General features: G+C 45.5%; 2 protein-coding genes across 2 annotated transcripts in view; both read left to right on the forward strand.

Annotated features, from left to right (window-relative positions):
* CLCN1 (chloride voltage-gated channel 1) overlaps positions 1-20,497 on the forward strand; it is a 28,678-nt gene extending 8,181 nt beyond the window's left edge. Inside the window, exons 8-23 of the mRNA XM_069461957.1 lie at positions 4,055-4,180; positions 4,516-4,600; positions 4,818-4,919; positions 5,244-5,328; positions 5,582-5,731; positions 10,073-10,142; positions 10,311-10,421; positions 12,017-12,230; positions 12,465-12,598; positions 14,601-14,824; positions 15,226-15,337; positions 15,674-15,753; positions 16,005-16,043; positions 19,157-19,261; positions 19,350-19,436; positions 20,016-20,497. Coding sequence (XP_069318058.1) covers positions 4,055-4,180; positions 4,516-4,600; positions 4,818-4,919; positions 5,244-5,328; positions 5,582-5,731; positions 10,073-10,142; positions 10,311-10,421; positions 12,017-12,230; positions 12,465-12,598; positions 14,601-14,824; positions 15,226-15,337; positions 15,674-15,753; positions 16,005-16,043; positions 19,157-19,261; positions 19,350-19,436; positions 20,016-20,387 — 2,096 coding nt within the window. The 3' untranslated portion in view covers positions 20,388-20,497. The remainder of the gene's footprint in view (positions 1-4,054; positions 4,181-4,515; positions 4,601-4,817; positions 4,920-5,243; positions 5,329-5,581; positions 5,732-10,072; positions 10,143-10,310; positions 10,422-12,016; positions 12,231-12,464; positions 12,599-14,600; positions 14,825-15,225; positions 15,338-15,673; positions 15,754-16,004; positions 16,044-19,156; positions 19,262-19,349; positions 19,437-20,015) is intronic.
* The window catches only part of TMEM139 (transmembrane protein 139), a 360,773-nt gene that overhangs the window by 32,739 nt on the left and 307,320 nt on the right, over positions 1-20,714 (forward strand). The window lies entirely within an intron of this gene.

Raw genomic sequence — 20,714 nt, forward strand, 5'->3', positions numbered from 1 at the left:
AGACCATAGGAAAGTTACAGATAAAACGTTGCTCTTGACACAAGACATTGTTAAGCACTGAAAAGTTTAGGCTGTTTGCATTAAGTGTTAAATGATAAATGTATATGCAGGTGGTACTACTTTAATTTGCTTTTTATGAATAGTAAAGATTTTTCAGAAAGAAAAATATTAGCATTAAAATAATTTATTAACTGTGTAGTCAATTTAATTGCTTACAATTAAGCATTGCTTACACCAATGAAAGGAATAGAATTCAACGTTCCACTGAAACAGCAAACATCTCGTTCCCAGTATGTGCCAGGCATGGTGCCGGATACTGCACGCTCAGGGTGCTCGTGGCTGAAAGGGTAGACGGGCAAACAGATCATCACACCCGCTCAGATACATGTCTCAGTGACAGGCTGGGCAAAGTGTGGTGACAACCTTCTGCTAGGCTGCCTGGGGGAGCCAGTGAAGCTTCACAAAAGAGATAGTGTTTGATGTGAGACCTAAATAATTAGTAGGAACTTGCAAGAAAGACGGTAAGTGTAGGTATTCTGGACAGACGAAACAGCATTTCAAAGTCAAGGTCTGCAGACTCTCATGACAGTAGATGAATTTTACTAGGGAACGCAGGGGAAGGAATAGCAGGAAATGAGTGTGGACAGGTAAATGGGGGCTGAATTAGGAAGGCTCCCATAGGCCATGCACAAGAATGTAACTTTTATTCTCTAGGCTAGGATTTGCACAAATGTGTTTTGCAGAACACAGTTCTTTGTGGTGTTAATAGATGTAATGTGTAAAATTGATTCCAAGGTCAAATCAGTTGGAAAATGCTTGTCTAAACACATAGTTTTTTAAACTGGAGAAGTTACCAGAACGTTGGCTATGCTGACATGCATTGTGAGCTTGGCTCCAACACAGCATTTCCCATAGAGCCCTTGTTGTGGGGTGCGTCTCACGGGATTTGTAGTATCTCACAGGCCTGATCTGGGGAAACGCGGTCATGGGTGAAGTGAAGCCATGAAAGAATTTTGAACAAGGAAGTGACACGACCAGCTTTAAATGTCCATCCCGTCCCTTTGGCAGATGTGCCAGGATAGAATTGGCCTGTGGATTACCAGGATTAAGCCAAGATTAACAAGAAGACAATTGTTACAGTCCTGATGATGATAAGTGACTGAACTGGGCAGAGGCAGAAGAGATAGAGAAGAGGATGATAAATGTGAGAGTTAGAAAATAAAATTGCTGCAACTTGGTGATAGGTTTTATGTGAGGATATGAGGGATGAGAGAGGAGAAGGGGATCAGGGGATGCCGCCCAGGTTTCCAGCAAGGGCAGTGGGGCGGATAGTGTTAGTAACCAAGACTGGAATATGGAAAGTGAAACAGGCCTGGGGAAATTGATAAATTTTACTTTGAGTACATTGCGTTTAAAGTTCCTGTGGCTTATCCAAGCGATGTCAAGTGGGCAGCTGGGTTGGTGAGTCTGAAGCTCAGGAACTGGGTAGAAAACAGCTTCGCTAGTCAGCAGCGTACAGGTGTAGTTGATGCCAGGGACATAAATGAAATTGCGAGAGAAAATGTGCCTATGAGTAGCAACATTAGCAGACCAAAGACAAAGCCCTGGGTTGGGCAGAGGCACAGGAGCAGCAGAGAAGACAGGGAAGGAATCCGGAGTGGGAGGAGAGAGCGATGTTCCAGAGCCTAGGAGACGAGAGAGTTTCCAAAAGCTGTTTGTGTTTTCAATGCTTTGTTTCCTTTTAGCAGCACATTTTATGTTTGGCTCAGGCTAATATTAAAATTAGCTCTCATTCCAGAGCATACAGTGACAGACTGCAGGGAAAGTGTCCCAGAAACAAAACCCGGCCCAGGATTTCAAAAAATTGTTGTAAAATATTCATAAGTTGGATAGTTTACACCCAGGCAAATCAAAGCTAACTTTGCTTTTGTTACTGGTAAAGAAAAGGAGAGAGACTCACTCTACCTGATTCCTGTTGTCAAATCCTTCTAGCCAGGCGCAGTGGCTCACGTCTGTAATCCCAGCACTTTGGGAGGCCAAGGTAGGAGGATGGCTTGAGGCCAGGAGTTCGAGACCAGCCTGGGACACATAGTGAGACCCCATCTTTAAGAAAAATAAAAAAAGTAGCCAGACATGGTGGCATGCACCTGTGTCCCAGCTACTCGGGAGGCTGATGTGAAAAGATAGCTTGAGCCTGGAGTTTGAGGCTCCGGTGAGCTATGATCACACCACTGCACTTCAGCCTGGGCAACAGAGTGAGATCCTGTCTCTACTTAAAAAAAAAAAAAAATCCTCCTTGTAGGCCCAGAGGCAGCTGTCTTACCTGAGGTGATGTGAAGAGCAGGGTAGAAGGGGCTGTTGACAAAGCTCTGTCTGTCCCAGGTTACCCCTCGCCTTGCTCCATTCTCTGCAATTCCACCCAGTCTGTTCTCTTCTGTTCTCTTTCTCCCTCATCCTCTCCTCTTCTCTCCTCTCTTGCTCATTCCTAGAATAGGCACTGAACCCTGATTATGTACTAGGCACTGTGTGAGGTGCTGGTTTCCAAGAAATTTTTAATCCTAGGGGAACTCAGAAATGTAAACCGATAACTAACTAGATCTGAAAATGCTAAGTGCTCTAATAGCCTAAAATTCTGAGTACGGGATGAGAGATGGGCATTCTCTGCCTACAGAGAAGGATCGGGGATGGCTTCCCAGAGAAGGTGACTTGGGGCTGACCACTGGAAACCTTCTGCCCAAGTGCGGCAGCTGCTCTATGAGGGAGTGACTGTCAGGCCACCATCTCCTTGGCACGGATGACTCAATGGAACTAGTTGACTGACACCTATCAAAGAGAAGGTGGAGGTCCTGAGGGAGTCAAGAGATGTGATTTTTGAATATAGAACAGGGAGGAGAAAATTACTAGGTTGTGGGATGCTGCCCAAAGAGGGAGCAGGTGGAGGGTCGTGGGCAGACCATGGAGAGGAGGAGGAGACCTGCCGGGTTCCTGGTTTCCTTGAGGCCAGACTTCCTCTCCACTCATGTCATCATGTGCTGCATTCCCCACCTCCCCTTCCCATGTTTGGTAAAGTTGAGGCTTAGCCACGTTTTAGGAAATCTTGTCATCAATTTTTACTTTGCATCTAATCGAAGTCCAACCCCCTAGTTCTTAATCTGTTTAGAGATTGTTTCTTTGTATGTCTTGAATGTTGTTTTCATGCCCTTGTTCTCATTTCTTACTTTGTCCCTACCCGCCCTCGTTCTCTTTTCTGTAGATCTACCCCCTCCTTTTCTGCTGCAGAACCTACTCGCAGAACAGTAATACTTAGGACCGCCAACTAGCTTTCTTTTACCACGCCTGCCTTGCGAAAGCATGGTTGGTTTTATCTTCCTCTGGCCTCTTGGTTTTTTCCCCTGCTATGGTCCTTCTACATCAGGGTTTTTATGTTGTTGTTGTTTTGTTTTGTTTTGTTTTGTTTAATTTGTATGACTCCTCTGCTTTCTTTTCTGGAAATATTGAACAATGCCGGCTCTTACAAAGCCCCCCTATTTTGCTTATCTCTTCCTTATAAAGTTGCCCCAGAGTGTATGGCGGGAGGCAGGAAAGGCTGGGGAGGGACATGCTAAGGAGTCTCCGAATTCTGGGCTCTGCTTGCCAGCTCTGCCGAGTACCTGCTCCGGAAGTTGTTCCCTCTTTTAAATTTTCTGCAGATTTTTTTCAACTACCTTTAAGTCTCCGTGGACATCCGACAGCCATGAACTCCATTCGACCCTGCATTCTAGGGGTGGAGAGGACATGGCCACTTGATTCTCACATTTTAGAGGTGGAGGGCCCATTCGTTTCTCGTCTTTTCTGTGTCTTGTTTAACCACATCCCTGGTCTACAAAATAAATAAATAATTCTGGCTTGAGCAGGTGTGTGGTTTTGAGCAGGAGACTTCAAGAGATTACTGCTTCCCTTTGCTGCTTCTGCCCAGATCTAAGTTTCAGCAAAAGCTCCTCAGGTCCAGGGGAGGGGAGTGTCAGAGAGAGCTTGCACTTGTGTCTGCACCTGACGCTGCTTCTGTGCCCTACAGGAGTGCTATTTAGCATCGAGGTCACCTCTACCTACTTTGCTGTTCGGAACTACTGGCGAGGATTCTTTGCAGCCACGTTCAGTGCCTTTGTGTTCCGCGTGCTGGCGGTGTGGAACAAGGATGCCGGTAACAGGGGAGGCCCGCGGTGCAGGTTGTGTGGAACAGAGATGCTGGTGATGGGGTGCGGAGGGCAGCTCTGTAGGGCAGTTCAGAGAAGGAATGGTTGGCATTATTCGGGGAGTGGGACCAAGGCCCAAGGGCATAGGACAAGGGTATATGTCATGGAGTAGGAGAGTACAGCCAAGGAGTGGTTGTACATGGAAAAAGGGAAATGAAATAGAAGAGGAGGAATTGGGATTGGAAGAAAGGAGGAATTAATCCTTAACACTGATGACTTCTGTTTCCCTGTCTGTGGGTTTTGGTGAAGCTGCCACTGTCATCCTTGTCTTTTCATCCTGTAGTCACCATCACTGCTCTGTTCAGAACCAATTTCCGAATGGATTTCCCCTTTGACCTGCAGGAACTCCCAGCCTTTGCTGTCATCGGGTCAGTGGGGTCACCAGCTCTGGGTGAGGTGGGCAGCGATTGGGGTGAGGCTGTGGATTGGAAGGGCCCCAAGCTGGGAAGAAGGTGCGGTGGGCATGGATAGAGGAAATTGTTGAGAGGGGGCGGGTAGAAAGGGAAGGTGGGAGCCTGACATCTGCTTCCCTGCAGTGGCTAGTCCGAGGGATGAGGCTCTCATGTCTGTAACTTACACCTTCAGGATTTGCTGCGGGTTCCTGGGAGCTGTATTTGTGTATCTGCATCGCCACGTCATGCTCGGCGTCCGAAAGCACAAGGCCCTCAGCCAGTTTCTTGCTAAGCAGTGAGTCACTGCCCTTCTTTTGCCCTACACGTTTACTTTCTGCTTTCTCCAAGAGTTCCTCCCGTTTTATCTTTGTAGAAGATAAACTACATTAGATGCCGTTAGGTGGCTTGTGTTAAAATATGAGGAAGCCCTGATACTGTGGGTAGGAGGTGAACCGTGTGTTCTCCCCTTTAAAGATTGTTTTTTTGGCGAAGAGAATGCTCTTTGTTTAAAGAACTGAGGCTACAGGACTGCAGGGAACTTCTGCTTGCCGAAGTTCACTGTGGCACTCACTGTGGAGTGGCCAAGTTAGGGGTAGGGTTAACTCTGTTTCTTTTTCAGCCGCCTGCTGTATCCTGGAATTGTTACCTTTGTCATCGCCTCATTCACCTTTCCACCAGGAATGGGTCAATTCATGGCTGGAGAGGTCAGCGCTAGGGGAGTCTGAGGGTGCGGGTCAGGGCACTAAGCCAAGACTGGGGACACGGGGAAAAGAGGAAGCACAGATGCCCCTCGGGCTTCGGAACGTATGTAGTTTTGCCCAAAGGTAGAATCTGTAGATTCTCCCTGAGAAAAGTGCCAAAGAGACACTTGAGTGATGAGGCTGGGGGATCAGCTCTCTGAGAAGAGAAAGCACAGCATACCTGGAACACACACCCCTCTGCTGCTGCCCCTCCCAGCTCATGCCCCGGGAAGCCATCAGCACTCTGTTTGACAACAACACGTGGGTGAAACACGCGGGAGACCCTGAGAGCCTGGGCCGGTCGGCTGTGTGGATTCACCCCCAGGTCAACGTTGTCGTTGTCATCTCTCTCTTCTTTGTCATGAAGGTACTGCTCCCCACACTACTGACCCCCAAATCCCTGTCTGCCTTCAGTCTGGGAACCCGGGGATTGCATAGTGTAGGAAGGGGTAGAACTTCATCTGGTCTTTATCCAGGCTAAAGAGAAATCATTTGGAAACCACAGCCTAAGTTGCTCATCTATAGCAGTGAACCGATATCTGAGTTAATTGCTCCATTCATGTCATAGTTGGTGGTGTTTGGCACAGTTATTCAACCCTTCTAATGGGTCTACTTGTTACATTACTAAGCCATCACAACAGCCGAGTAAACAGGGACAAAATAGAGTTTAGCCTGATAGATAACTTGGTAAAAACTTCAGATTAATTACCCAAATCTCCCTCCACATATTAGATAACTAGGTGCTTCATTCTCCATGTATCTGATGATTCATTTTTAGATGATTTGCACATCCATTTTTTTCCCTAGTCTTGTGGGTAATCTCTTTTCTAGAATTTCAAAAGAGATAAAATATTTAAATCAATTTTATTAGTGACTATAAATAATTTTTATAAATGTTATTATTCTCTATTTAGATAGTGAGGCTATGGGGATTTGGCGTTCTCAAACTATTTTCCCCTAGCTGCAATTAAGAAACAAAAGCTGATTTCTTTTACATCAGTGTTTTTTTTTTCATATCCCCGTCATCAAGGATCATGTATTTATAGACTTCTCAATTACTGCCTTACACAAGGTATTTTTATTTCTACCCCTGGTTGTGACATCTATTACAATGCTGATTGCCTTTTATTTTCTTTTTTGATGATTGCCTTTTTACTAATGGTATGTCTTGCCTGAATAATCCAACATTTTCGCCTGTATATTAGTGTTCTCATTTATACCTCTGTCCACACTGAACTTCCAGGCTTTTGCATATCTTGCTGTTAATTTATATGTGATACCTTTTATGAATCTACACTTTCCCAGGATATGAGTCACTAAGTCATATTTATACTGTAATGGTTACAGTGGGTTCATTTATTCAGTAAATGTTATTAAGCATTTCCTACGTGCCAAGTATATCCTACTTGATTATTCATCTTTGGTTAATCTTATGCTTGCAATTTAAAAAATTATTTTAAAATTTCCTCCTGCTTTTTTGCTGCTCCTTTAGTGTACTTGTCAGTGATCTTGTGACTAGAGACACCAGGTGCTTGACACACCAGATTTCAACTCTCTGTAACTTATATCCTCAGGATTTTTTGTGGGTTTCTGGAAGCTGTATTTGAGTATGATCTTCCCCATTCCATTCTACATGGGTTAATTGGGTCTATAGCATCTATGGCTCACTTTATTAATTTAATCCTTTTTTATTTCTTTTCTCAAAAGATTTGACATTTTTGTCACAAAGTGTGTGTGTCTTGTTAGGGATTTGATTTTTGGACTTTCATCACAGGGTTTATCTTCTCTAATTTATAAATCCCAGCCTCCCGTAATTAATTGTTGAGTGGACAAACCCATCAGCAGTAACCAAGTCCAAGTTTTTATGGATCTTAGAGTTTATTGTCCAATGACGAGAACTATGTTTTTCTGATATTATTCTAGACTGAGCTATGTGATAACTATGGGATCACATGTACTTTTAAAATGCCAAGATTTTGAAAAGTTTTGTAGAAACAAAATACTATATATTATTCAACATTTCCCCCACACCTCAACCCATCCCCTCATATTCTCTAGTATATGCTGGGATTCCGCTTCACACATTCAAGCTTGTTTTGAGAAACCTACTTGGATGATATAGAAGGACTCAACTACATGTCACTATCATTAATTTTTCACTGTATTGCATCCATGATAATGTTTACATCATAAGTGCATTAGGAAAAGAAACACATACTTCCTGGGCTATATTCAAGTCCAACAGTTGGCAGCAGGCCTATAATATTTATAAACATAAAACTATTCATTGTTACAAATCCATGATATTCCTTAATTATCACTCCTTCCCAGCATTTTCACTGTCTAATCATTGGATACATAACCATACCCTTATTTTTTTTTTTTTTGAAAAGTGGGAAATAGGATACATAGCCAAATTAAAATATAAAAATGACTAAAACTACTTTCCCACAGTCTGATTTAAATTTAGTCTATGTGGTCTTCTGCCAGTATCAGTACAGGCAGGCAAGATTCCCAATTCAACTCTTTTATAATATTGATGAAGGGAATTTCTGTCTTCCTCAATCTCAAGACATGGAAAATATTCTAAGTCAAGAGCTTTTACAGTGAGTATGAATGTAATTCCAATTTCTCAGTTCCCTTTGAGTAAGTCTAACATTGCTACCTTGCATCATCAAGTTCTAGGCACAGCCTGAGACTCTGTAGAATTCTTTCTGCCTGATGTTTATCTCACTCCTCCTTATGAAGAGTCTAAATATAGCGGAATCTGTGTTCCTGCATCTCTAGCGTCCCATTTCTCTAGACTTGGGTGTTTGAAATCTTCAGAGTTGTTTCCACACCACTTCTGGATCTTTTCTTTCATGTGCCAATAGCTAAAGAAGTTTGTTAATCTCACGTGTCATTCTTTATGCTGTAGCAGCTGACAACTTCAGTGCCCTCTGATCCTGTTACTGTTCTTACACATATCTTGGAGGATAATCTAAAGTTTATCCTCCGAAATCAGACCTATCGGTCACCTATTTTTTGAATTACTGGAGCTTTCAGATTAAACTGAGCCTGCAAAATCCCTATGGCTGTTATGTACTTACTCCAAAGAGATGGTACAAGACAGCTCAAGGGGTTTGAACTTGTTAAATGTTAGATTCACTTAAGAAGCTTAAACTATTAATACAAGTGCCTAGAACCCTGTCTCCAGACAATTTGACTTGGTAGATTCTAGCGGGGTCTGGTCGTAAGTATTGTAAACAAGTTCCCGTGGGTGAACATTTCTGTTACATGTTTTAGCAAATATTATCGTTGAGGAGCTTTTTCTGCTTTGCATGGATACTATTAATATTTGACCAGCCTATCTTCCTTCCTTCCTTCTTACCTACCTGCATTTACTGAGCACTCTGCCAGCACAGAGGGAAGGCAGAAACAACACGATACACTCTCTGCCCTCAAGGAACTCTTGGTCTATAGTCTCTTCATTTTGCACATTTATCTTGGAAATTTTCAACTGTCTTAAATAGTCATATTCTGGCATGAAGAAATATATTTTTGCCTCATGTCAGAGCTTCTGGGATGAATCTTTGTCATTCTTTGTCACTGCCTCTTGAGGTCAGCCCTGGCGAAGGGGAATTCTTTCTAAGGTGTAGAAAATTAGAAATTTATTTCTCACTAGTTTACAATACAATTGGTGCAATTTCAAAGTTCTGAATACTTTGATCCTGGCAGTTTGTCCTGACTTTTAGCTGCTGCCATCTTGAACCTAATTAGTTTGAGATCCTTTCCTAAGATTGGCTTACTTATTTTAGAAGAAGATATATACACCTGTTGTTTACTTTATATATTATTTCTCAAACTTTTATTTACTTTACAGATGTTTCAAATCACTATTCCTTTTCCCATTGTATTTCTCAATTGTTTTGCACTCTTTGCCTCATAATGTACATAATACTTTTGCTAAAATTGTCCCAATTTCTACTGGAATACTACCTTACAAAGTTGTCCTTGGAGATCTTTTCTATTATATGGGCTGACTTATCAGGCTTTCTCAATTTGCCCTTCCAGTGTGGCCAGGAGAGATCTAATTTTTGATCCTTGTTTAGGGTAATTTGGTGTCAAAGCAAATGGCTCAGGCAGGACAGTCTTCCCTTCAGGTTCCCCTGTGAGGTTCGCCATGTAGGCAGCTCTGTAAATGACCATAGTGAAGCTAAATTAATCACACAGGAAGTCACTGAGACTTTAAGGTTTCTGCCATTTATAACTGGGGCTCCTTTTCAGAAACATAACCTGACTAGGAAAAGGTATTCAAGGTATTCAAAAGTTTCAAGAGTTTCAGGCTACTCTGCTAAGGCGAACTTTCTGGACTCAATGGGTATAGTGGGCTAGGGTCCTTTTGGGGCAGTGAAAGAGGAGTTCTATGGGGCTCCACTCCTTGTTCTAGACTGCTGAAAGGCAAATATAGTCACTCAAAGTAGGAGGGATTTGGATTAGCCAACCGGAGGAACTTTCTTATGGTGTTGTCTTTGGTGATCTCTTAGGCTGAGAGCACTATGGGTTTTGGATCTAGAGGAAAGGTGACAGACAAGGTGGCTTCCAGGAGGATTAGCTATCCCAGGATTTCTGCAGGAAGGAGGAGGATAGCGGGAAGGGAGTTGGGTGTGTGCGTGTATGTGGGTAGAGCTGAGAGGGTGTTATGCTCTGATGCTTCTTTTCACCCCAGTTCTGGATGTCCATCGTGGCCACAACCATGCCCATACCCTGTGGAGGCTTCATGCCTGTGTTTGTGCTAGGTAAGTTCTGCTGGAAGCCTGAGATCTTAAGGCAAGGCCCAGGATGTGGGAGTGGGGGGCGGGGGGCTGTATTTGCTCTTAGCACCCAAACACAGATGAGCTCTGAAAACATAGAGGATAAAAAGCTTGCATCTCATAACACTTTCCCGCCTTTTATCTTCCTTCTAGGAGCTGCATTTGGAAGGCTGGTAGGAGAGATCATGGCCATGCTGTTCCCTGATGGAATCTTATTTGATGGTATCATCTACAAGATCCTACCTGGGGGCTACGCAGTAATTGGTGAGACACATTCCCAACCCCCTGTAACCAAACACTGAGTACCCCAAATCCCCACACTCCAACAATCCTATTACATCTTCATTCCAGGCTACACAATATGGTTTTAATTTAATGCTATTTAATTCAACTTTTATTCAGACAATCAATCCCTGGCACTAACTGTCATTAGCTCTTATTGAACTTCTGTGAGCCTTAGTTTCCTCATAAGGAAAAGGGATTATGGGGATTAAAGGGGATCGATCACAAAGATGAAAACACTTGGAATTGTGTCTGGTTGTTAGGTAATGGTTTTTTCTTTCCTTCCTAAGAATCACGGAACTAACAATGCAGATGGTTTGCTCAGATGCTCCATCTGAGATGTGCTAATATTAACGGGGACTAAGAGCACAGGACCAGGGGCTAAGAAACATGGCTCTAGACTTACCCCTGCCACTTGTGACCTAGATGACCACAGAGCAAGTTAGCTGCCTTGCTGAGCCTTAATTTCTTTATTCTAAAATTACCTCTGAGATAGAGCCGTACCTAACACCAATATAATTCCTGAGATTATTTGGCTTCCTCCCTGCCCTGCTTCTTCACCAAAATCTCATAACATCTAAGGCCATGCCTCCCTTAGATGGAGAAGTGCTGACCAGCTTAGTGCCTGTGGTACCCTACTCCCGTCATAGTCCCTCTACAGAAGCCTCTTCCAACAGTGAGAGTCACCTACTCATATTCCCCATCTTCAGGCCCATCAGGTATCCCTCCCCATCCTGCCTGGTGTACGTTTGCTGGTATTCAAGTCCTTGATAGCTTAGGTTCTGAAGTATATTGTGTGCAACATCCAGTAGTGTCTTCCCTCCCCGTATTTCCCCTTTGTGACTTTTTCTTATTACATGTTTGTGTTTGCCTTTCCCAACATTTTTCCCATAGTATATCTCCCCCATATTTAAATAAGAAATATAGTTAATATACAAGGAACTATTTTGGCATAAGGAAAAACAACCAAAAATAAGCAAGACAGAGCAAGCAATTCAGAAAGCTTGTAAAATCATAAAGTTTTAGATCTGCAAGGGCCTTAGAAATCATTTAGTGACCACTTTCACTTTACAGATGGGAACATGGGATTCCAGAGGAATTAAGCTCTACTCATACAGTTGAGAAATAGTGGGATCAGCATCTGACATAGGTCTTATTTCTCCAAGTCTACACATGATTCTTGGATTTTCACTCAATTTATTCATTAATTATTGGCAGCAGCACCCGATGCCCAAGGCAAATTATCATAACTGAGTTTTAAAATGCTCAGTTAAGAATGATCCAAACTTTTTATAGCAAGGAATGGATAGGACATCACTGTCATCGTGTTGTAAATGAAAATTTGGGCACACATAAAGATTTTGTGACTTGCTGAAGGTCATGGAATAAGATCAAAATGGTGATTTTCTAAGAGTTCAGCATTCTAGCTCCTCCTCTTGACAAATCGTTATCCCAGGAATGTTGGCACTGACCAGGGTCATGTCTCCCATTCTGTGTCATTCCTGTCACATCCCCTTGTGCTTTCCATGCCAGGAATGGCAGCTCTAACCCCCAGGTATATTTCTGTGTCCTTCTAGGAGCAGCAGCACTGACTGGTGCTGTGTCTCACACAGTCTCCACAGCTGTGATTTGCTTCGAATTAACGGGTCAGATTGCTCACATCCTACCCATGATGGTGGCTGTTATCTTGGCCAACATGGTGGCTCAGAGCCTGCAGCCCTCCCTCTATGACAGCATCATCCAGGTCAAGAAGCTACCCTACTTGCCTGACCTTGGTTGGAACCAGCTCAGGTCAGGGGCACTAGCTGGAATTATTTCAGGTTTGCTGGTGGGGTGGGAGGTTTTAAGGTTGAGACTGAGCTTAGGGTCAATGTTTGGAAGCACTGTTTTTAATTATTTTTGTGTTTCCATGCACTTAATAAATACTGTGAGTGAATGCATGATAAATCTCATGGGAGGAGCAGAAGGGACGGCAAAGCGAAGGCATGTGGTGGGGCTGACCCACCGTGCTTTCTCCCTCCATAGCAAATACACAATCTTTGTTGAGGACATCATGGTACGTGACGTGAAGTTTGTTTCAGCTTCTTGCACATATGGGGAGTTGCGAACCCTGCTCCAGACCACCACAGTCAAGACTTTACCACTGGTTGACTCAAAAGGTCAGTGGGAAGGAAGGAAGCAGACACCTGAGCTGGTGACCTGAACAAAGGTCACAGAGAGGTAGAGGAGGCACTGTGCTATGGGCTTGTCTTTAGGGCCATCCATTCTGCTATGGGAGGCCCGGCCTATGCTCCTTAGGGAACATGATCATCCTTGAGAAGGAAAAATAACACATACACATACACAAAAGGTTAAAAATCTAATTAAAAAATACAGTCAATTCTCATTATTCATAGTAGTTGTGTTCTATTAACAGAAAGTCACCATGAACACTGAATTAGTGAGTACCATACTGGACAATTTGCTCCTAGAGGAAATACAGGGCTAGGTTCCTGCATGCCTCTGGTCACATTATTTTCATCCAACCAATACATAATCTGTTTTTGTGTGTGTTTCTTTGAAAGACACCTGACTTAATCAATATTGCTGATTCATTAACATTGCACTCACAGCCAGCAGCACTATAGTTCATTCCTGAATTAAGCTTACCTAACATACTTATTTTCTCATATGCGCCTTCTCACACTTGGGAACACTAGACAGTACTTAAGCATTAGGCTTGGGGGCCATTTTCAACAGCAAAATCACCAACGCAAAGCATAAAAATGCAAAAACAAAAGGTGGCATAAAATAGCCTAAAAAGGGAACATTTGTTTACAATGTGAAAGCTGAAACCATAGAGGGCTGAGCACTGCTTTCTTTAATCTCAGCTGGGAATATGGGCATTGGGCAACTCATGTTTTTTGTCTATCTGTGCCTGTCTATGAGTTACAGTGAAAGCACCTCTTCTATTGATTTTGGGTTACAAGTATATTTCAGTGAGTAGGTGAATTCACAAATAGGGACTCCATGAATAATGAGGATCAACTGTGAATCTCACAGCTCCTTATATGGTCCCCTTGCTACGTAACTAAGTCATACCTGTTCTTTAATGCCCGACTTAAGGGAGAGATGAAACTGTCTCATGTGGAGGAGTGAATCATTTCAGTAAACCGTGATTTCACATTTCTCTGTCTTCACCATCCTTTCTGCCCACCATTGGCACTTCCTGCTTTGTATTATTTCTTATTGTGGTTTGTATATCTATATCTTGTCTTCCTCGCTAGACTGGGTGTTCCCTCAGGGTAGAGACTATGCATTTTATATCCCCAGCGTACCTTCTTACAGGTATTTACTACATGTTAAATAAATACTTGCCTGGTGTTTGAATTGGTGTACATAATGTAGGGCCATTTGGAGCTATTAAGAGCATTAATTCTGATTTTACATAATCAGAGTATCCAAATTTCTCAAATTGAATGAGTTCAAATGTTTCCCCAAATCTCAGATACTGTCTAAGTACCTCCTACAGGAGTGGCTTTTTACTGGAACTGGGGCACAGCCAACGAAGTGCAAGGTTTTCATAGAAATGACTGAGACCTAACAGTAAAATTGATCTCAGTAACACTGCCACAATTGCACGGCCTTAAAACTTAATGAAAATGTTAATTATAGTAGCAGAATTTTTATAAACATATAAAAGACCTTCTCAGGAAAAGCGGGCATTTTGTTTATATCCTAGAAGAACCCGGGTTCTTTAATGATTAAACGTCAGATACAAAAGGGAGAGTTCCTTTGTTTCCCTTCTTGCAGGGTAGAGATATGACGTTTATATTGCTTGGAGATTTCCTTTAAAGTGTGTTCACATCTCAGCCTGTTTGAATGGCTTTTCATGTTTCTTTTCATTTGGACAGCGTTGATTAGCCTATTTTAATACCGACTCACGTTTCCGCTAACAGTCTATATATGCGATGCATCAAAATAAGTACAAATTAGCACCAATTAGTGTTCTATCAAATGGGTCTGTACTTGCTAAATGGGTGAAATAAAAGGGACTGAGTGAGGTTGATCCGGGCGGCTCTTTGAAATGGGTTTTTAAGAAGACAGGGAGAAAGCGGGGAAAGCCTCGCGGGGCTGGGCTGCTGGTCTGCGGGGCCTCAGGCTGGGCGCGGTTCCCCGCAGATTCCATGATCCTGCTGGGCTCGGTGGAGCGGTCGGAGCTGCAGTCGCTCCTGCAGCGCCACCTGTGTCCCGAGCGGAGGCTGCGGGCGGCGCAGGACATGGCGCGGAAGCTGTCGGAGCTGCCGTACGACGGGAGGGCGCTCCCCGGCGCGCCTCGAGGCCGGCCCGAGTCCTTCGCCTTCGTGGATGAGGATGATGACGAGGACTTCTCTGGGAGGATCGAGGTGACCGCGCTGGGAAGGTCCGGGAGCAGATGGATAGGGGCTAAGGGAAAGGCGTCAGCAGGGGTCGCCAGCCCGCCGCGTCCCACCCTCGGGTGGTTCTGGGCTGGACTGGGCCAGGACAGGTGCAGGAAAAGTAGGAAGAGGAGGGAGATGCTGATCCGTGAGAAAGCCAGAAATTCTGGACCAGTGCCTAGAAGCCCAGTGCCCCTGGGTCCCTGGACTGAAGGAGATAGGTTGTGGATGATGGCATGGATGAGAACTCAAAGGGATATAGGATTTCTGAACGGGGGCTGGGGGAAGAATAGAGTTAGGTAGATTCCCCTGGACACCCACCAGTGAGGGCAGGGAAGCCCCAGGCAGCCTCTGCTTCTGAGACTAAAAATTCTTGCTCTTTCTTACAGATGCCTCCTTCTCCTCCTCCTCACCCCTTTCCTACTGCTCGCCTGTCCCCAGAAGAGCCCAACGGGCCCCTGCCCGACCACAAACAGCAGCCAGAGGCACCAGAGCCTGCAGGTGACGCTTCCCTGTCATGCACCCCAACTCATGCCCCTGAGTTATGTCTGGGCCCACCTCCACCTAAGGGCTACTCCCGTGAGGAGGTGTGAGGCTAGGGGATGGTGGGGCATTGGGAGGGGTCCTTATTCATTCACTGATTCTCCATGCTACTCTCCCAAGGAGTGGGGGCAGAGGGTGATTTGGAAGGGTAGAAGAGAGGGTGTCTGTGGAGGCCCCCGGGAAGGGCAGTTCTTTGGAGGCAAAGTGTCAGGGACCATTCAGTAACCCCTGGTAGTTTCCTGCGGGGTGGACATTGCTTGTTTTCCATTTGCATCTGCTTGCCACTCCTCTCAGGTCAAAGACTCTCCATCTTCCAGTCCCTGCTGCGCTGCTTGCTGGGAAGGGCTCGCCCCACAAAGAAGAAAACAGTCCAGGTGAGAGGAGATGTGGTGTGGGAGGTATGGGGGAAAGGGAGTCTTTGAGGAGGGAGAAACTCATGGTTCTTAAATCAGAGGGGCAGAGGACCCACCACAGAGGAGACGTTTGATCAGGTGCAAGGGATGATGACTTGGCAAGAAGACATCTGTGGCTCTGGGCAGGGAGGAATGGCTGTTGTATCAGTGGGAATCACAGCTTCCAGGGGAAGAAAAGATAAAGAACTAGGATCTATGTCTTTCTTCTCTAGGATGCCATGGATTTAGTGGATACCATGTCACCTGAAGAGGTAAGTAAGGGAAACAGCAACCTGGGGTGGATTGTTCTGGCAAATGATGATATAGCTATTTTTTTTTTCTACCTTCTATATTGTGTTGTTGTAAGAATAAAATGTGAATCTAGATTAGAAAGTGTTTTGAGGGGTTGGAAATAAGGTCAGTTAAGGAGAGAGTAATGAGCATGTGGCAGGACTTGGCAGCGTTCTCAGAGGGACACGGGCTGTTTCAGAAGAGGAAGTTTTAAGCCACCATGTGTAAGTGGGACCATGGTGCAAATATGAGCCTTGGATCTTTTAGAGAATAGGGACATCCTGGACCAGGCAGGGCTCTACTGAAGTAAGATGGCACCAGGGGGCCAGCACTAAAACACAGCAGTGTGGAAGAATAGCATCAAAGGGAGGTGGGGACATGTGCCTGGCAGGGCTTACAGTGCTGCGTTGATCAGGGCCCTGAGACCAAGGATGACTAGAAAATGTCAGGCAGCAAGACTGGGAGGAACTACAAACACAAGGCAAATAATGACCACGGTGCCTTGTCAGGACAAATGCTTATTTCCTGAAAGAGGTAGTTATCAAATCTAGGAGAGAGAAAAATCAAGCATAGGGACTGTGCTTGGTTGTGAGGAGGGAGCAGAATGTGGAGCAGCCGTTGGGAACAGGCAGCTAACCAGTCCTGATCAGGAAACACCCTAGGGGTATAGATGAACAACAACAACAATGGAAAATCAATTAGCAACTATTCCGTATGGTAAAAGAGAATGAGTCTCACTGCAAAGGCTGCAAAGCTAGAGGTTTTAAAGTATGAAGCTGACCCAAAAACCAAAGTGGATATTATATTAAAATAAACATCTTATGTGACATCCAGAATAAATATGCGTTGAAGATTAAAAGCACTACGCGGTTGGAGGAGGGGGTTGTGAGTGACAAGAGAGAAAGGAAACCTTCTTTTCTCCCCTTGCCACTCCTCAAATCACACACACTTCTGATAAATGACTTATGCCAAATTCAAATAGATGATCACAGAGGAAAAAGAAAAACCATTCCTCTGCCCACCAGCAGGAATCAGAAGGGTCATAATTGCAATTAAGGAGTCGTTTGTTAGGTTGCTAAAAACAATAATAATGAGGTTTTGTGATGCATTAAAGAGAGAAAAACAGCTATTTGATCCGTGTGGCTATTTATCGACAACTGGAGATCAAGTGTAGCCATGGTTAAGAAGATAGATCACACATTTCTAGCTTATATCTTTTCCAAGGAAGACTTTAAGAAGCTACCAACTCTCCTGCAATTCTTGGAGATGTTTTGGAGGGATAAGATGCAATAGAATTCAAAATTCAGGATATTTTGAACATAGTTTTCAGACCAGATAAAATGACACCCTTGACAATATCAAGATGTTGATATTGACAAAAAGCAGTATGGGGGCAGTATGGTAATGTTGAAAGAATTCAATTATATGTCATCAGAAGTCCCTGCTTTGATTTGTTTAATTCTGCATACTCTGTTTGAGGTATGCACAGAGCTCTGGTTTCTAACTGGTGCTGGGCTTTCTAAGTAGGGGAACACATCAGACTCCACAGCAACATCCTCCTGCCCTTGGACAAAAGCTAGGGGTGTACCTGGAACACAATCAGCCATCAAGGTTACAAACACAGCTCCACCAATTACTGTGTAAACTTGGGCAAACTATTCAATCTGTGCCTCTGTTTCCTCATCTGTGCAATGAAGACGATAGAATTGTGGGAGAGGATTAAATGAGCTAAGACATGTAAAACGATTACAATAATGCTTGGCACAGAGAAAGTCCTTGATAAATGTTCCCTGAAAATGTTGCTGCTGGTGTTGTTATGGAAAGGTAAAAATGGAACCTGAGAAATCCACAGATGATCATAGAAGGGACCCAAGAGGACAGGATCTACCACATTAGGATTGGCAAGGTCTAGCCCCTATTCCATACATAAAGCTTCTCTACAACACACCTTCTAAGTGGTTGGCCATCCTGTGCTATGAGAACTGGTTACAGGATGAGAGAGTAGCAGAGGCGTGACTGTAATCCAGAAATATCAGGGCAGGACTGGTGGAGGGAGTGTCACCGCGGACTGTGCACTAGACCCTAGAACTAGGTAATGGCCTTTGGTGATATTCTCTAAAGCTTGCAAGATGTAGATTTGGACATATAGGAAAACAGAGTACTAGATCATTAGAGGGTACTGGCTGAAAAGCGATTTTAGAAACTTTTAGATAAATTTATGAAAGCCAGAGATACAATGGATTATTTGAAATCTTGGGGATTTCGTTGTGCATATCAAAAGTCATGAGGATAGTTGGCCTTTGTGCCTTAATGCTTCTGTCATAGACAAAAAAATAAAAAACAAACAAAAACTGGCTTTGCTTGAGTCAACTAAGTGCCATGAGGTCCAGTACAGCTCTTCAGATTTAACAAATACTTGCTGTGATCTCCTGCGGGAGAGGCGAACGTGCTCGTTTCTTCAGAATATACACCAATCGATACCACACAGCACTCTCGAGGAGTTCACATGTAGTAGGCAGAGATGAGACAGATGCCCACACAAGACTGAGCATGACCAATGCCATTTCTGAAAAGAAGAGACCGGCAAAGTACTACAGAATCAAAAAAGAGGAGAAGCACATGTGATCGGGACAGCCGGGAATACACACAGGCGGGCAGGTGGGGCGGCTACAGGAACCCCAGGTGGCAAGAACTGCCAGACAAAGGGGAAGGCATGTTTGAAGAGCAGAAAGCAGTCTGGTTTGCCTGGAGCCCCGATCTTTTAGAAGTAGTGGAAAATAAACCGAGAGAGATAGGCTGGAAATTACAAATGTTTGGGGCACCGGGGCGTGGGAGGGATGGGGGACTAGAAGAGGGATCTTTATTCAGGGTGCTTGGGGGGCGGTGCAGGTTGGGGTGGGGGCCTAATGAGGGACGACAGGGCAGGAACTGTCACCCGGGAAGAAGGGGAGAGCCACTGACCTGGAGGGTCTAGGATGAGTCATTGCATGTTTCAGCCCTGGGCAGGTCCAGAGGGCTATTTGGGGTCACACTCAGGTATCTAGGGTTGAAGGAAGCTCTGTGATTTGGTTGACTTTCCTCCTCTGCCTGGCAGATAGAGGCCTGGGAGCAGGAGCAGCTGAGCCAGCCTGTCTGCTTTGATTGCTGCTGTATCGACCAGTCTCCCTTCCAGCTGGTGGAGCAGACGACCCTGCACAAGGCAAGTCCTTGCTGACAGCTCAGGGCTTCAGGGAGGTCAGGGGAAGTGTGGGGCAAGGAACGTGCACTGACCTGTGCTCTCCCTCCAGACTCACACGCTGTTCTCACTCCTCGGCCTCCACCTTGCTTATGTGACCAGCATGGGGAAGCTCAGAGGCGTCCTGGCCCTGGAGGAGGTAATCGGACATGTCCCATTGGAGCAGCAGGAGGGAGGGTGGGCACAGGATCGGGGGTGCAGGTGGGGAAGGGGTGCTGTTACCATCTTGAAAGTCCCTCCAGATTTCCCTCTCCATTTCTCATGCAGAGATGGGGGCCTGGGGTGAGCAGCCAGTGGGAGTAGAGGGGGCTGCCAAGCCTGTTGCAGCCACAGTCCTGAAGGAGACAGAGTTCTTCACCCCAGATGGGACCCACGTGCCCTTTGTGGGTGGTGTGGGTTTGGATGGGGGTTCAGGCCATGAGTCACAATTCCTGGTGGTGAGCTACGGGGAAGGCAGGAAGGGGTCACCCCAGGTCTGAAGCAGGGGCTTGGGATTCACCGCTGTGCAGGCAGGTCTCTTTGTCTTGCCCCCCTTCTCCTGTCCTTCTGTCTTCTTCCTTTGATTGTTCTGTGTCGCCTCTGTCCTGCCCCTTTGTACCTTCCCCATCCCTTTGTGCTTTTGCAGGGTCTGTTCCTTCCTGTCCGCTTCTCTCCCACTGCCCCCATCTTCTTTCTCTTTCCAATCTTGTGCCCTCTTTCCTTTCCTGCTGCTCCCCAGCTACAGAAGGCCATCGAGGGGCACACCAAGTCTGGAGTGCAGCTCCGTCCTCCCCTCGCCAGCTTTCGGAACACAACTTCAACTCGAAAGAGTCCTGGGGGACCACCCCCTCCTGCAGAGGGCTGGAGCCTACCCGAGGATGGACCTGGGGCCACCGGAGCAGGGGATGTGGCCCCTGCCTCCCCAGAGAGCCCCGTGCCCTCCTCCTCCCCAGAGCCCCTTCTCTCCGGGGCCCCAGCCAAGGTGGAGGGCGAGCTGGAGGAGCTGGAGCTGGTGGAGGGTCCGGGGCCAGAAGAGGAGCTGGCCGACATCTTGCAGGGCCCCAGCCTGCGGTCCACGGATGAGGAGGATGAGGATGAACTGATCCTTTGACCACCTCCCAGGACCTCCTTATCAAGACTGTCCGTGACTGAGGGTGGACTTGTGTGGGACAGGGTGTGTCCTGAAGTTGGAGAGCTCACCCAAAGTCTTGGCCCCTCCCAGGGATTTTTAAATGTGATAGTGATAGTCTTAAAGGAGGAGTCAGAACTTGGGCAGGGAAGGGCCGTGGTCAATTCGACCGCTTCCCCCATTCCCAGACAGGCAGGTGGTTCTAACCCTGGTGGCAGGCCCTGTTATTCCGTGGGGCTTCCTGAGTTTTCCTGGTGTGCGGGTAGGGAATGCCCCGCCTCTCTGCCTCCCCTCGTCCCCCTCACCCAC

The sequence above is a fragment of the Eulemur rufifrons genome, chromosome 29, assembly GCF_041146395.1.
Source record: "Eulemur rufifrons isolate Redbay chromosome 29, OSU_ERuf_1, whole genome shotgun sequence".
Classification (NCBI taxonomy): Eukaryota; Metazoa; Chordata; class Mammalia; order Primates; family Lemuridae; genus Eulemur; species Eulemur rufifrons.